Below are 16,408 nucleotides of genomic sequence, written 5' to 3'. Positions count from 1 at the left end.
CCCATCACTTAAAATTAATTTTTTATCACAATCACCTTTATAGAGCGTTTCAGCTCATCACAATTCTTCAAATACTCCTTCTTAACCCCACAGTGCCACGCGGGATGTCGATCGCTGATACCGGAGGAATGCAACTTCGGGATGCTCCAGCCCATCTTCCTTCCTCCTTCGGCGGTCTCCATCCCCCGCACAGAAGTCCCCATGGAGGCCATCATCGGCGTCCACGTGCGCCCGCCGCCCTCGCAGCGGGACTTCGGCTGCCGTAAGTAGACTAGCTAGGTGGCCTACCGCCCGCCGCCGCTGCCGAACATGTGCCTCGCCATTCGCAGGCTTGGTAGCCGCTTGTAGACAGTCAGCTATCGCTCGCGACCACGATCAGATGTTGGTGTTTCAATTAGCTATTCCCCAATAGCCCGGTCTTTTTATCTCTGGTGGAAAAACGGACGCCGCGGCGCTTGGATTTTACACAGCTCGCAAGTTATGATATTTTAGGAGCGCGTGCGTTTTTCTATCCATCTTTTAACATCCATCACGACTCATAAGCGTTCTTTGATACTAACTAATCAAAGACACCTCACTGTTCCCTTGCCCAGTGTAAGTTCCATCCCTCCAATTGAGCCTGGATGTGATCGTGGTTGTTATTCATCAAACATTGGCTATTAGACAGTGAGTGGGGTAGGGTAGTTGCGAATACCGCGGCACATGTGGAAAGAGGTAAAAGTGGTGGAGTGTGAGCGGTGTCTTTGGGCAGCGCGGGACCGAGGCTGGGGGCCGGCGCGGCTGGTGGTGCTGGCGCGGCGCCTGCTGCCGGCCGCCTGCAGCCCGCACGGAGGCGCTTCGCCGCCCTACTCGAGAGGTACGACGCATCATCATCGCTTGCACTGCCTCCTACATCGCTCTATCCAACTCTACAAGTCTTCCTCAGTCGAGTCTGAGCTTGTCTGCGTGGAGTGTAGAGGGGGATAGTCCTTTCTCGGAAAGGGTTCACCAAGCTCGCGAAAATCACGACATTGCGCTTAATACGTAGACCATAGAAAGACCTTATCACTGATATTGGTGGTATAGCTCAAAACATATATTTTCAGCGGACATCGTTGATTTTGTAGCAATCTTTTGCAGCTTCGTAGACGTAATGGAGCCGGTACAAATAATATTAAGTAAGATGGTCAATTGAGCCTAATCAGTGCTTAAATTCAGTATACTGTGCCCTTAAACTCAACTACTCTGCTACAGAATTCCTACAAAAATTACGATGTGTGTCCAATCTTACATCTATATGAAAGCAACCGCGTCATGACAGCTCCAAACCAACAAATGGATTTCGATACCTCAACAGGGAATGAAGGCTTCCTTGTATTTTATGCCAGCCTATATTAGATAAGGTCTGAAGGGAAGCAGATTCATTGCTTACCTATAAACTAGGACGCAGTGTGGGCTAACGGAGAGGACGTGAACATCAAAATACGACAAAAATAAAAAGACTATAAGGCCATTTTGAAGCTCACGGTTCCATCCCATTGGGTCGCATGTTAGTTTTCGGGTATGAGCATTATAACAGTCTTTGTACTAACACTTTGTACTTTGTTTGTATTACAGTATTAATAAGACATATTATCGTCACGCATATACCACAACCCTGGTTACAAAGAGGTTTATGCAAAACCATCGATATTTCAAGTCAACTTTTGAATAATGGACATATTCAAAGTTAGCTGTACCTACTTTCAACCTAAGAAATAATTATATTTCATCAATAAATTCTACTTAAGGAACCAAAAATGTAATTATATCATATTATATTCGAAAAATATCTCGTTATGTGAGATCTACCTACCTACTTGAGTAGGCCTGTTGTTTTGCTCATACCAGATATGACCTACAGCTTTTGCTATGTGCTTCATTGATTATCATTTATCCCCATCACTGTCCATTACAATACAACTTCAAACTCAAAAGATCTATAACAAGGCTGTTCCCAATGTCCCCCATATCTCTGCGCATGCCTAAACTTTGCCTTATTTTGAGGTTAGATGAATGGCGAACGTATTCTATCAAGAAAGCAACTAATATTCTCATATATAAAAACGAAAAACGTTTATATTTAAAAATAATAATAAAGTTAGTTTATTTACATAAATTATATAGTTTTTTTAATGAAATATTGGCAATGGCAGAACATTGTAACGTAATACGTGACGACGCGACCGCGCATGCGCGAGTCCTGTCAAAACCGGCCATTGTAAAACGAATCGAGAGAAGTCAATAAACACACCTTTAAAAATTAGGAGGTTGTGTTGTGGACTAGATGATGCCATCAAATATAAAATATATTCAGAAATATATGATATTTGGAAGGTTTTAACTTTGAGCCATGTCTTTTAATTATAGTTTTGCGTTCCAATGTATCGGTCGATATTTTTGGATTGCTTAGCGAAAATAATCCCTGATACATACACAAAGGAGCTTTGTTAATTTAGACGGCTATTTAATCAGATTTGCATATTATTGCCTAGCCATTCATCTAATCTAAAAGATGTAATACAGCTTATAAAACTAACAACAACACGCTATCGATATTAGCACTATTACATTTATGTACATACTTACCCATTTATCTGACGACCATTGAGATATCTGTTTTGTCCCTTTGACTTTTACACTTTTGGATTTGACTTGATATCGAAGTTTTAAAAAGTCCTTTTGTATCTGAAAAAAATTACAAAATATCGTCGTTAATAAATTATAATTGCTCTCTTTACAGCTTTTGCTTAGGTGAAACTTATCATTAATACGTTAAGTATTTCTCTTCCATAACTGGCCATCGTGGGGTCAAAATGTGCAGCGCGTTTTTAATTTCATGATAAGTAATAAAACTTCGTCCGTGTAGATGACGCTTAAAACTTCTAATTCCATTTTCACTCCGTTAAACTTAAACCCCATCTCAAGGCCATTTACAGTTTAGTTTATATAGTTTGTGAAACGACTAGCTGTCTCATTTCACTAGTACTAGTTAGCACGCAAAAGAAAAGGATGAGTATAGTTTTCCCGGTTCTTACTGACTGACAAATTGGTTTGACCAACTAAGTATAATTATAAGTTGTCTGTCAGTACATATTTATATCTATAACGCAATTGTTTTATACCGGGTGTGGCCTGTAATATGAGCAAAAAATTAAACTGTACTCCTCATACTGATCAACATTTGTTCGGTGACTTTTAAAAATAACTTGTGGTTTGATTTTTAATCCATTTTAAAGTTTATTCTAAGACGCAATGTATTGCGAATTTTGTTATGTTTAAGGCGTGACAAGCAACGTTAATCACAATGATAATGGCGTGGCTATGGCGTCCATTGAAGATAATATTTCTTTTGTATGAAAAATAGGGAGTCTAAATACTTCATAATTTTTAAAAGTTGTTGAACAAAAGTGTCACCGTTTGAAGAGTACAATCTATGTTTTAACTATTTTCTCATGTTACAGGCCACACCCGGTATACTTAGATAATTTTACCAGCTACATATATCGATCACTTAAAATAGACCTGTACACTGAGAGCATTAGGCCGTGTAAGCAATGAGCGTTGAAGCGGTACCTATTTAGTGGGACCCTTATATAGGTCAACCAGCTACACTGTAGCACCACAGCGTAGCCCGTAGCAAGATTTTCCGCTACGAAATGTAAATGATCCGTAGACCCGAGGGCCTACTGACTTAATGAGTTAAATGAAATAGTCATTACAATGTAGGTAATCATTCAGGAAAAGCATTATCGTCTTGAAATAGCAACTACTTACTTAAAAAAAATCTCGAAGATATCAAGTCAAAATCCCACTCAAATTCCACTTCACCCTTCAGACTTTAAATCTTGATTGAAGCCACCTCATTTTCGTTTATTACCTTATAAAGACGCCGTCGCCCGAAGGATACTCGAGACGCGGTATTCCATCACCAGGTATGGTGGCACTGACATATTGTAACACCGACATAACATCAACATCTGGCTGGCGTGCTAAGGGTCACAGTCTGCCGTATTCGAACTTCAAGATATTCACAAGCGACGACACGTACTAGATACGTTATAGTTTAGATATCATCTAGTTCTCTTTTGCAGCGCAATTCGGGCAACCAATGCCACTTTTACGTTAGATAGAGTAAGATATCTATTAGATGTGAATTGGATCTAAGTCATATCCTGTGGAAATCGTTCAAGAGTATTTCCAGAATCGCGCAAATGTCAAATTTGACAGGTTAGATCTTAAACATATCGTTATCGTATCTTGGTGATGTCTAATAGATGTCTATTTCAAAATCCGAATCGGGCCCAGTATGGTCGGTCAAATGGAACCCTGGGTCAAGGTACTATGTACGGAACGAGTTTCTTGCACCAGTATCTTCTCGGGGTTGTGATGTAGATTAGAACCGGTGGTGTGTGTTGACATTCATAAATATCCCTAAATTGAAGAATAATGACTTTTTTATGTTAAAATTACCTACGTATCTTTGAATGAATATTATCAATATCTTTGACATGGTTCCATGATGCTGGGGTTAGAAAATAGTGATTATAATTAGATTTACCACAGACCAAAGATTGGTCTCGTTTTTATCACCGTGACCGTCACTTTCTAACAAGAATTAAGTCCCTTCGAGAGTGATGTTTTGACACGATAAATGAATAATATGCCTACAGCATAATGATATCCTTAGCACGCTAGCACTGGTCTCCTTAGTCGATAAAATGACGATAAACATATCGAAATTTAAATGATAAATCTTTTTGTGCAATAAATTCACACTACAGCTAACAGTATGCCTAACCACAGACTATAGCTGAAATACTACTATGCCTTGAGGGTTAATTCGGCCTGTTGACTATGTGTTTTTTTTATTGTCATTTTAGCTATAAAGGTGCGAGGACGCTGGACCGCTATTATGTTTGTTTCCTAGCTGGCTTGGTGTTTACTGGGATACGTGTTAGAAGGCTGCACCATGTCTTTAACAGATACTTCAGGAGTTAAAACACATCGTGCAACCAGTATTAGTTAAATGTGTAACCTATCTTACATATCAAGTTGCCTAATTCCTGAAAATTTTGTTGGAAACACTATGTTGTTATATGGACATTTGAAATTACAAGCATTTTTAACGAGGTTTATGAAAATGATAACTTGATATGTGGGACAAGTGGTATTAAAATTGATAACAAATTAGATTGATAAATTGTTGTAGTAATCCGCTAAATTAAACCATAAAAATATGATATGAAATGGATACAATTAACCTTTTAGTGTAAGCTTTTTAAACCCCTTTAAAATAGTAACCTAAAGCTACTAATATTTAAATTACGTTAAACCTTACACCATTACTGTTAACTACTTAGTGAAAAGTATTTAATGCAAATATTCTCTTTTTTTACATCACGATAAATTATACAGATAAATACAAAAATAAGAATCTGTTTATATGTGCCGGTTGAGATTTAAAATACTGATGCTTAAAGTTATCACAAATTAAATTAGTCTTTGATGTTAGTGCATTTGGTGTTCCTGAAAATACTAAAAATTCCATCCTTTGAAGTTACAATACTTGATTAGTCATATTTTGAAAATCTCCATTTATTTTATTAAATATTAAATCATCGTCTTTTTGTTTTTGTGTTGTGAAAAGTCTCGAAATTGTGTTCGATCTATTAAATTATTCAAATAAAATGATTAACTTAAATCACTCGCAAAAATAACACATTACTGTAAAACTGCCTTCGATATGCAAGTTTTGTTTCGAAAAAAAGAGGGGACGAAGTTCAACCATCAAGAATTTTCACAACCGGTATCCATATTGTATTATGCACGGGGTTGTGGGGGGCGTATGTGAGCGACATGGTGGTTACAGCGCGCAGCGTTAGCGAGGAGTTCTCCTCGGGCTGCGAGGGCCGCTCGGGCTCCGGCGGGGGCTCCACCGGTGCCCCGGCCGACCAGGACCACCGGCCGGATCACAAGCAACACCGGGATCGGACGCCGGATGACAGAGATGAAGGTATGCCCTTGCCAGATGTTTTTATTTTATAGCAGTGTATGTGTTATTAATTGGTTTATTTACTTTGGAAAATAATCGGTTGTGACTTTTCACCCTTAAGAAAGCTTTAACCCGAAACCCTTAAATTCAATCTACTACTTGTAAGAACTGAAGGTTTCTGAAGACACGTGAATAAAATACAATTGAACTAGTCATCTCTCTGGCAACCCCACTGTTTACTTTTGCTAAATCCTAGCTTTGTCACTTTTCCCTTTTTTAAATTACTTACGATATGATGAGTGGATGACATGATGATACAGAACAATTTTACACAATAAACTAACTCTACTACTATAAAACAGAAAAACAAAAAGTGGGGTTGCTAGAAAGGTAATGTTGTCTTCTAAAAGCCTAAAGTCAACCCGCATGCCTTCTGCTTGCAAACAACAATTTATTTTTAAACTGAACAATCTTAAATATCGACGCGATTAAAATATGCGACTCCCCCGACAGAGGTAGTAAAGGTATACGACGGCGAAGCAGCGTGGTCGCGCCGGCTGTACCGGCCCGTGGTGGTGGGCCGCAACTGGAACGAGCGGGAGCTGGTGTCCGCGGCGCTGCGGGCCTTCCACGTGGCGCGCGAGCCCGAGCAGTTCGAGCTGACCGACGCGCTGGCCGGCGACGAGCCCCCGCTCAAGGACCCAACGCCGCTGGCGCGTGTAACAAGGCTGCCGAACAAACGACCGGCGCTCTTCCTGCGCTTCAAGTAAGTACTCCACTATATTGAATTGACCAAATGCTTGCCCTGGAATTGCTAACCATGAAAAGCATCAGCTCAAAGACCAGTATCTGATGGACTACGATTGATAAAGTCCATAAAAAATAGGTTCAGCACCTTGTTAGATGAGAATTGAGGACAAGGAAGGCCGACCCCAAGTAAATGGGACTAGATGCCCTACCGTTTTTCACGGTATGCCTCAGATCTAGTAGGAAAAAGAAGTCTCCTGCAAGAGTTGCACGCTCGTATCGAGTACATTTCCAAAAAGTCCAAAAACCTCTGAGGTATTTATATGACATACACATCCATACGCAATTCACTGAAGCTAACGTATCCTCATATTCCACAGGGAACCAGAGACGGGCGGCGGCGAGGTCCGCGTGTACCCGGGCCGGATCGCCGGCGCCGGCGAGACGTACGTCACCGTGCCGTGCCGGGGCGAGCACACTGTCGCCGATCTGATGGCGAACGCGCTGGAACACTTCGGGCTCGACCCGGCGCAGGCTACGCAGGACTACCGCTGCTCTGAGATCCTGCTTGATCGCGGGGGTAAGATTGAGACAGCCATCTTTTTATTTTGTTCTTCGTCGATTTTTAAGACAGATTTTACCTTAGAAGCTCCCTCCAAACCCCGGTGCTTTAGGTTAGATCATCCTCCCAAAAAACATACCTTCTTTATGAGTGGAATTAATTCATAAAGTGGTTATGCAATTTTGCTACTCGTTATACAATGTGGTAATGCTATACAATGATACCGGCTATAGCACCCCTAAGCACTATGCATAGCCGAGGCATATGAGCCTAATCTGTTGTCTATAGTTTATGAGCTTCTCTTTAAAAAATCTCGACTACGAATGACACTAGCGAAACCGCGCGTCAACATAAATAAATGATTAGTTTAGCACGTAGAAATTGTCCAAAGACGATTTTTAACATCATGTTTTTCCGTCTAGTATCCGAGCGAGTGTTAGAAGAGGAGGAGCGACCATGGCGCATCGTGGTCCGGCTGGCTCGCGAGTCCGTGCGGCGGATGGAGCTGGCGCGCTTCTACCTGCAGCCGCGGCGCGACCCCCACGGGCCCACGCTCGCGCTGTTCGTGGCGTCGCTGCCGCCGGGCCTGTCGGAGAGGAACTACGAGAACATCCTCGTGGAGATCCTTGGAGCCGGTGAGTTCTACCCTGATTCCAAAACATTAAGGGCCATTTGCACCAACCACAGATAACAGACTGTTCAGCGTCACGCAGCAGAGATTTATGAAACTTCCCATGCAATAAAATTTAGTGAACGTTTTAACGGTGACAGACGATTTGGTGCAACCGACCCTAAATTGCCCTATCACATGTTGCCTGACATCGTAAGGGCCTGCCAAGAATCTACACAGGCGCCTATTGTTACGACGGCGATAGTGCAGAATGAAGAGATTTAGTGCAGAAAACAATGACGTCATGTGGTCGCGACCCTCATTCAAGACGAAACGAGGTAGTAGAAGTACCTATTAACCAATAAGCGTCCACTGCTGCATTATTTTCTATCGATCGTCACAAAGTCCGGTACTGCGTAGTTGATATCCACTTCCTCCCAGCTCTCAACGAAAAGTTATGAGGTCGCCCGCCGACTTTGTCCATAGGTGCTACGTTTGGTTGGTTTATTGGAAACTAATTGCTGAATTGACAACAGTTTACTGGAGTCATCATTAGTTTATTAAATCCTGGGGTTTTTGCCATACTTGTATACTTTCAAACACCATGCACCACCAATAAGGGCTAACTTTAATGATCTATTTTCTTTGCAGACAACAAGTTTACCTCGATCGGTCCCATCTACTACGAGTACGGGTCGATGGTGATCACTTACGAGGACGCAAGCAAAGCGGTGCGCGCGCTCTACGCTCTCAGAGAGGCCAAATATGAAGATAAGCATTTATTAGGTAAGTCTATCAACTTGGGTCTGTTTAATAACAGCAAAAAGAATTTTTCCTCAAACCTCAAGGTCTGGGAACAATCGTATTTTAAACTTATAAAATGAACTCAATCTTAATCTCTTGCTCTAAACTATAATTTTAAAATTATCAATCAAAAATTGTCGGTTCATTTAATCATTGATGTTGGGCATTTTTCCTAACACATCGTAATCATTCATTCGTTTCAATGCTTATTCGCTTTGACCAACTTATGACATTTTGGCTACAACTATAGTTCACTTCACAATTTGTTTGCACCCAATTCCAAACGCACTGTACATCGTCTAGCTTGACGTAAATACTAATTCTTCCTTTATGACCAAAACACGTGAGAGCCTAAGAGCTCATTTAGACGATGCGAGAACTCGCATACGAGTTTCATTACATTGCGGGTTTTGATCGGTCAGTTGAATTGGACGTAACCAACAGTCCGCAATGTAACTAAAATCGCATGCGAGTTCGCGCGCCGTCTAAATTAGCCCTAATGGAAGGTGAAACTAGCAAAAATATGAACCATCCTGTCGTTTCCCAGTGATGCTGCTACCCAGCATCGAGCCGGCGCAGGTGCCGGCGGGGGTGAAGCCGCTGCTGGTGTTCGTGAACGTCAAGTCCGGCGGCTGCCAGGGGCTGGAGCTCATCAACTCCTTCCGCAAGCTCCTCAACCCCTACCAAGTCTTCGATTTAGAGAACGGCGGCCCGCTTCCTGGGTGAGTTACACTCTTCCAAATAAATGCTGACATGTTTCATTTATCTTTTTTTATGTTTCGTTCCATTTTGAAGATCTTAGACTAGAAGCACTGACTGCACCGCCTCTAGCGCTTCGGGACAGCGCTAATCTTCCTTTGCCATGGCTTGATTTCATGCTCCCTTGTCCCAAACGTTCTCCATAGCTCGCAGAGGAAGATTTTGCGCTGACTAAAATGCGGGCTCAATGACCCAAAAAATATCTCGGCCTCTGACACTATATAAATGACCAGTCTCCTCTTTTTTGCACCACTTCGTGCCTGTTGGATATCCCACGGACTGCCAGATCTTTGAGGGATTTGTCTTTGTAGCGGTCTCTAGGTTGATTAACTGGACGTTTACCAGAATTGGCCCCTTGTTTTTGCGAATAGCCAGAATTTTACCCGCACTTCTTATCGCTAGATCAGCATCAGTGTTCATACCCATGGTTCAATACCCATACGTATAAATCCATAATAATATTGAGTATTAATTGTTGACAGGCTGTACGTGTTTCGTCACATTCCCAACTACAAGATCCTGGTGTGCGGCGGCGACGGCACCATCGGCTGGGTGCTGCAGTGCCTCGACAACGTCGGCCAGGACTCGCAGTGTTCCAACCCTCCTTGCGCCATCGTACCCCTGGGCACAGGTGAGCTCTTTTCATAGGTCACTTGCCTACTGCATTACTACTCATCATCGGCCTTCGAGTTCTATTACAGACTATAGAAGCAGTGTCAGGTAGGGAGACGTTTTTCGTGGCTGTGTAAGCCAATACGGGAGTAGCAAACGCGACCACAGGCATGGCAGGTGTACTAGTAATGTGCCCGCGGCGAAAAGGTGTCGGGCTGATGACGTTTGGCTCGTTTGCGAGTGCCTTAAACCACGGCTACTAAAATAGGCCCATCGATATCAAAAGAGGAAAAGAAATGAAGGATGGATAAGTTGCCCAATGATGATGTAATTCTGTATCTTACATCCACTTCCAACCCCTCTGGTATTGCGGGTGCACCTCGGCCGCGCCGATATATCTGATGGCGGCTGTACATCTGCGTCTTCTACAAAATCGCCCATGAGTGTCCCAGTTCCCAGTAGTCGCTGGTTCCTAAACTACACAGTCGTGGTTTTTACCACGTCGTTGGCAAACAGGCATACAGTTCGTCTAATGGTGAAGATTGTCGTAACAGAGGGCAAAAAAAGTTGCTGACGCTTTAAAAAATCTTTGAGAAAATCTCAGCAGGCTGATCATTCCACTTTGTTAAAGTTGCATCATGTAGCATATTTACGTTATCTCCAGGTAACGACCTAGCGCGCGTTCTGCGCTGGGGCTCGGGCTACACGGGCTGCGAGGACCCGCTGTCACTCCTGCGGGACGTCATCGACGCGGAGGAGATCCGCCTCGACCGCTGGACCGTGGTGTTCCACCCCGAGGACAAACAGGACGAGCCGAAGGAGCTCTCCAAACAGTTGCCTGGTAATCTCCACTATTATTATATTTAGCGCCACTTGCAGCATCCCACAATCCGGGTACAACAGGTTAAACCGTTGACCCAGTGTCAAATTGTACTGGTAACCATGGTAACTCCAGGTTTAACCGGTTAACCCCGGGTTAGTGAATGGTGCAAGTCGCCCTAAGACAGCTTTATATCTTTATTCCATTGACTCGTTCCAAATGTTAATTGACCTCTCTTCTTCCTACCATCGTCCACACTGTCAACTGACAGTTCGTAAACCTTATTACAAAAGGCATAAGGTCCACAGATGGACAGTTAAGAGTGCTGTTTGTATCAGAGGTTTATACTAATGATAATATTTTGCATTTGACAGGGTCGCAGAGCGAAGATAACTCGCAGATCCTGGTGATGAACAACTACTTCGGGATCGGAATCGATGCGGACCTCTGTCTCGACTTCCATAATGCTAGGGAGGAGAATCCCAACAAATTCAATAGCAGGTAAATAATACACTCACGCTTACCAACACCCCACTTAACACATGTGCCAGAGAAGCTTCTGCCAGGGAGAACTGGCGTAGAATCGTTCGTCGTTTAACGTGACCACGACTGCTCTGCCAAGAGTAATTCGACGGAGAAGAAGAATACACTCACCATTTTAACACGTTGAATTCTCAATCAATCAGCTTTTCTCTATTGCTAAACCTGCTCCATAAACCCATGAGACAATAGTTACAGATAAATTTTCTAGAGGACTGCATCTTTATAAAACCATACTATTTAAGATTTCCATATGAGGCATGATATTGAAAATAAACAAATTTGCACACTTCCAGAACTTGACTTAGTGTAGTGCCAGTTGCACCATCCGCATTTAACAGACTAATCAACGTCACCCGGCGCGCTGCGGTGGTTTTCTACGAGTATGCAATTTTCGATACAATAAAATTTTGCGAACTCTTTAACAGTTTGGTGCAACCGATCCTTAGACTTAAACATGATAGTGAATAGCAATGACAATTTTCGCCATCTTTACTTTAATTCTGCTGTAGACGTCTAAACTCTACGATGCCTCTGAATTCCAGGCTCCGTAACAAGGGTGTGTACGTGAAGATGGGTCTGCGCAAGATGGTGGGTCGCAAGATGTGCAAGGACCTGCACAAGGCGGTGCGGCTGGAGGTGGACGGCAAGCAGGTGGAGTTACCTGCCGTCGAGGGCATCATCATTCTCAATATACTCAGGTACTCCATCAGGTCTACTAGACTTGCGGTGGGTGGCTAGCCATCTACTGCCACTAAAAGCAAGTACCTAACTGGCTCAGAAACAACTCGATTAATATGCTAAAATCTGGACACGCACGGGCAAGTCTCGACGATTTGACGCAGCGGGAATGCAATTTTAAAGTTTTGTGTCATCACAAATGTCACTTTGGTGCGGAACTTTGCTTTACATTAGCATCACTTTTGCGGGTTAATGTTCCGACACATAATCATTTCATATCATCCAATAAAAAATGGATACAAATCTAGGATATGAAACCACTCCCAACAAGTAATCACTCCGCCATTTAGGTCGAGAGAATCGTAGGACGATCTGGATCCAAGACCTCACTTCTGATTAGGATGCCTAGTCTATTACAATTCGTTTTTCCAATGAAAAACTTTTGTCAGAAATTTGTCCAGTTAGGACGTGTCATGTCAAAAAAACTCCTGCTCTTTAAAATAGAATCTTTTACATAGATCTTGTACTGACTTAATGAATTACACTTCAGATTGATTGATCTGCAAGCAACACAATCCAATTTCGCTGTCTGATCTTTGAGGCAACGGTTCAACAATAACCCTCTCTTGTTCAGCTGGGGCTCGGGCGCCAACCCATGGGGCCCGGAGAAGGACGACCAGTTCAGCAAGCCCAACCACTGGGACGGCATGCTGGAGGTGGTGGGCGTCACCGGGGTGGTGCACCTCGGGCAGATCCAGTCGGGGATGCGAGGCGCCATGCGGATAGCGCAGGTAACTCTTCTTCCCTCCTCTCCCCCTTTCAACAGGAGAGGGCGGCTGCAGGAGGGAGTCCCACATATCCCCCATGGCTCCCCAGGCTGGGGGAATGCGTAACGCATTTTACCACTCCGTCAACAAACAAAAAGGTAACTCTCCTTCAACCTAGCGTTTTCCCGGCTTAGCGCCAGGGTCCGCTTTCCTGCTCAGTCTTCTCCACTTTGCCCGGTCTTTGGCATCCTCAGGTGTGAGATTGTTCTCTCCCATGTCCGCAGATATATACACACAGACAAATGTCTAACATACAAGCACAGATGACGCTCATCAAGTTATGTGTTCAGTTATGGGTGGATTTCAAAATCGGGCGAAAAGTTATGGTTCGGTCTTTATAAAAAAAACTAGTGGGTTGTGTGAGTTGCAACTTTTTTATATGTTTTTAAGAACTATAATCTTAATGTCCCTTCAATTACCATCTCCAATAACTTAATAGTTTTTTTTATATAAAATGTTTCATGTGTCTAAAATCATCACCGTCTACCGGAAAAATCTAAACCTTTTTGTTTGAAGTGAAAATTATAGCAAACCTATCTTACGATTGCGATTTTTCTTTTAGTTATATCTTTTCCATGTTGTTGTTTAACACATGAATAAATATGCAATAATTCCTTCACCGAGAAAGTACATTTAAAAATATTTAAAATTTTGTCACGAATATTCGTCAACTCCGTCATGGTTATGTCAATGTGAGCTTACCTCCGTGTATAAACAACAAAATACCGCTAAAGGTCATTGCCCTATTTTTCACTTTAGTATAAAATGCAAAAAATGATTTCACTATAAATTCACATCATTGAATCGTAAGAAATATGACGAACAAATTTGTAAAACGTAGTTTGTCACAACAGAGCATCATCACCGTCATGCTTTGGTTTAAAGAAGTTACGAATGATATATTAGAAATAATTATCGAAATGAATGGAAAACTACATGAAATTTATTGTGTGGCAAAGACATTAACTACTATTATTCCCATTCTAGAAATAAAAACAAGAAACTCTCAAATCGTCAACACCATACCCATCATCACCGGGAAAAAATGACGACCGGTGATGATTTCATGTGTATGGTGATGACGGTTCTCAGAAACTTTTCAAGTTATTTTGGTATAATTCACTATGATATTAAGCTGTATGTTTGAAAACCGTTTTCTATATCTTCTAACACTATATAATGTCTACCTTATAAATGTAGAATAAATATAGAAAAAGATATAATTATTTCTTTCACACTAGAGGGATGGTTAGGTTTTATATAACATGTTGACTAAGTAGGCAAAATTTAGGTCACTTAGAACTTAGAACATATTTTGTTTTTGTTTTTTATAATCTAATACATGTAAATCGTGCAACTAAGAGTTTGTAATTGCATGTTAGTCGTGTTAAAACATTGTATTTCAACAAGCAACATCTATTAAGTTTTAAGCGACCATAGGCTACGGTACTGGCTCACTATCCAGATGGCCTTATGTTTTTTGATGATATTACATTAATTGATGTATATAATTACAGCAATTAATAATTATACCATTTGTTAGTCACCCGACCCATTCGGCCCAATACCTAACATTTTGTAACTTATGACATACATTAAAAGTAGGGATCTTACAACTTATAAAACACTGATTATATAAAAATGTTTAGCTATTAAACAAACTATATATGGATTTAAATCATTACAACTATTTTTAAAGTTAGTTTATAAAACAACAAAAATACAAACATTACAAACTTAGGTAATTGATCAAATTAACAAATAAAAACGTAATAACAATTACGCTCATTGGTAAGCCAGCAATTTTCTAATATGATATAAATATCAAGTTTTGCAGTAGATAAAATAAGATGCGGGTTTAAACTGATAATAAGAGTACAATATTGATACTATGATTTAACATTGAAAAAACCCAAAAAAAATAAAATACGTAAATTGCATATTTCTGAATATAAATTATTTAAAATTATACAATACAAATACTTGTTATATATTTATTTATTATATGAATAAAATGTATTTTTTATAATTTTCTGAAAATAATTAATGAAGCTAGTCTTATGTTCAAAAACATGTTATTTGTAATGTTTATTAAAGTTCTAAATCCTTACAATTAAAAAAAGTTTATATTTTTTTAATACGTTTTTAGGACATATATAATTTAGTTCCCAAATCATCATTACCGTACATGCAGTGTCATCACCGTCCATAAAAGAGTCATTACCATACCATGGTTGTCATCACCATCTTGCGTTTTTATTTTCCGAAAGCGATAACTCCAAATATAAGCCACGAATGATTGTATAAATACCATAAATATCCTCAATATACAGCCCTCTATTACTTTACATAGCTAGAATCGTGTTAAATTAAACATAAAATAAAATTAAAATTTTGTATGGTGAAATATTTAGCGATGAAATCCACCCATCTGCGTGAAGAATACATATTTAATGTTCTTTCGAAAGTAAGAATTTAAAATTCATACAAATTGTTGCAAATTTGATGTAAGCTTGAACACCAGTCTAACAGCCACCCTAGTCAGACATGTAATTTTAGAGCGGGATTAGACACTGGACGTATAAAAGAATTTATCAGTGTCTGATCTGGGGTTATTTGGTGGTCAGGTGCCAGAGGAAAGGGCGTTTTAATTACGCGATAAAGCTTAACACGTTCCCTGTGTACCTAGGAACCAGAAATTCGAGTCCTCACGTGCAACGTGTTTTTTGTCAAAAGGTTCATAGCCAGTATGTGCATGCAAATAAAAAAGACGTAGATCACACGTGCAAATTTTGGCAATGCTTTAAGTTTATACGGGGTCGTGCATCATTAGTGGTGCATGCACGTATCATATGTACCCTAAAATGCTACACATATCATGCATGCACAGGGAACGTGTTAATGTAGGGATCAGGGTCACTAATGAGCGTGCCGTTACAGGGTGGCCACATAAAGATCAACCTGAAGAGCGAGATCCCCGTGCAAGTGGACGGGGAACCGTGGGTGGCGGCGCCAAGCGAGGTCGTGGTGCTTAAGTCGGCGCTCAAGGTACGTAGGAGCATCCCATGAAGTCTACCGCTGTCCCGTACAAACACGAGTTTTCTTAAAAAAAAGCCCAGAAAACCAATCATCGGCATTAAACACCGAAAAGTTCCGATACCTACACGAAATAAAAGGCGTTTGTACGGAACAGCCCGTGGAATACGTCACAAATGTGTTTGGTGCTCACGGGCGCTCATGGCATTGGGTTACTTGTTTCAGCATTGGTTCCTTAAAGTATCTCGTCTCTCTCTTTTTAGTCTTAAATTCATAATACCACCTGGGGACTATTCTCAGTAACTTTTCACCGGGACTGTCTGCCCTAGCAAACTTTTGTACCTACCTAATATGGACCTACTGAATCCACACAATATAATCCGGAACGTGAACTAAA

The 16,408-nt window shown here is 41.2% G+C and overlaps 1 protein-coding gene across 5 annotated transcripts in view; it reads left to right on the top strand.

Annotated features, from left to right (window-relative positions):
- The window catches only part of LOC134673632 (diacylglycerol kinase theta), a 77,026-nt gene that overhangs the window by 58,236 nt on the left and 2,382 nt on the right, over positions 1–16,408 (top strand). For 3 of the 5 annotated variants that reach the window (XM_063531634.1, XM_063531639.1, XM_063531654.1), the window contains 14 exons: positions 94–262; positions 752–856; positions 5,891–6,034; positions 6,527–6,779; positions 7,141–7,340; positions 7,745–7,957; positions 8,584–8,718; positions 9,284–9,458; positions 9,978–10,126; positions 10,772–10,948; positions 11,302–11,428; positions 12,013–12,168; positions 12,783–12,939; positions 15,916–16,023. In XM_063531634.1, the coding sequence (XP_063387704.1) occupies positions 94–262; positions 752–856; positions 5,891–6,034; positions 6,527–6,779; positions 7,141–7,340; positions 7,745–7,957; positions 8,584–8,718; positions 9,284–9,458; positions 9,978–10,126; positions 10,772–10,948; positions 11,302–11,428; positions 12,013–12,168; positions 12,783–12,939; positions 15,916–16,023 (2,268 nt within the window). The remainder of the gene's footprint in view (positions 1–93; positions 263–751; positions 857–5,890; positions 6,035–6,526; positions 6,780–7,140; positions 7,341–7,744; positions 7,958–8,583; positions 8,719–9,283; positions 9,459–9,977; positions 10,127–10,771; positions 10,949–11,301; positions 11,429–12,012; positions 12,169–12,782; positions 12,940–15,915; positions 16,024–16,408) is intronic. The other 2 variants (XM_063531646.1, XM_063531663.1) reach the window with 1 other exon arrangement.

This window comes from Cydia fagiglandana, chromosome 2, assembly GCF_963556715.1.
Source record: "Cydia fagiglandana chromosome 2, ilCydFagi1.1, whole genome shotgun sequence".
In the NCBI taxonomy this organism is placed as follows: domain Eukaryota; kingdom Metazoa; phylum Arthropoda; class Insecta; order Lepidoptera; family Tortricidae; genus Cydia; species Cydia fagiglandana.
The sequence above is the reverse complement of the archived record's forward strand: the minus strand, read 5'-3'. Positions and strand labels throughout refer to the sequence as shown.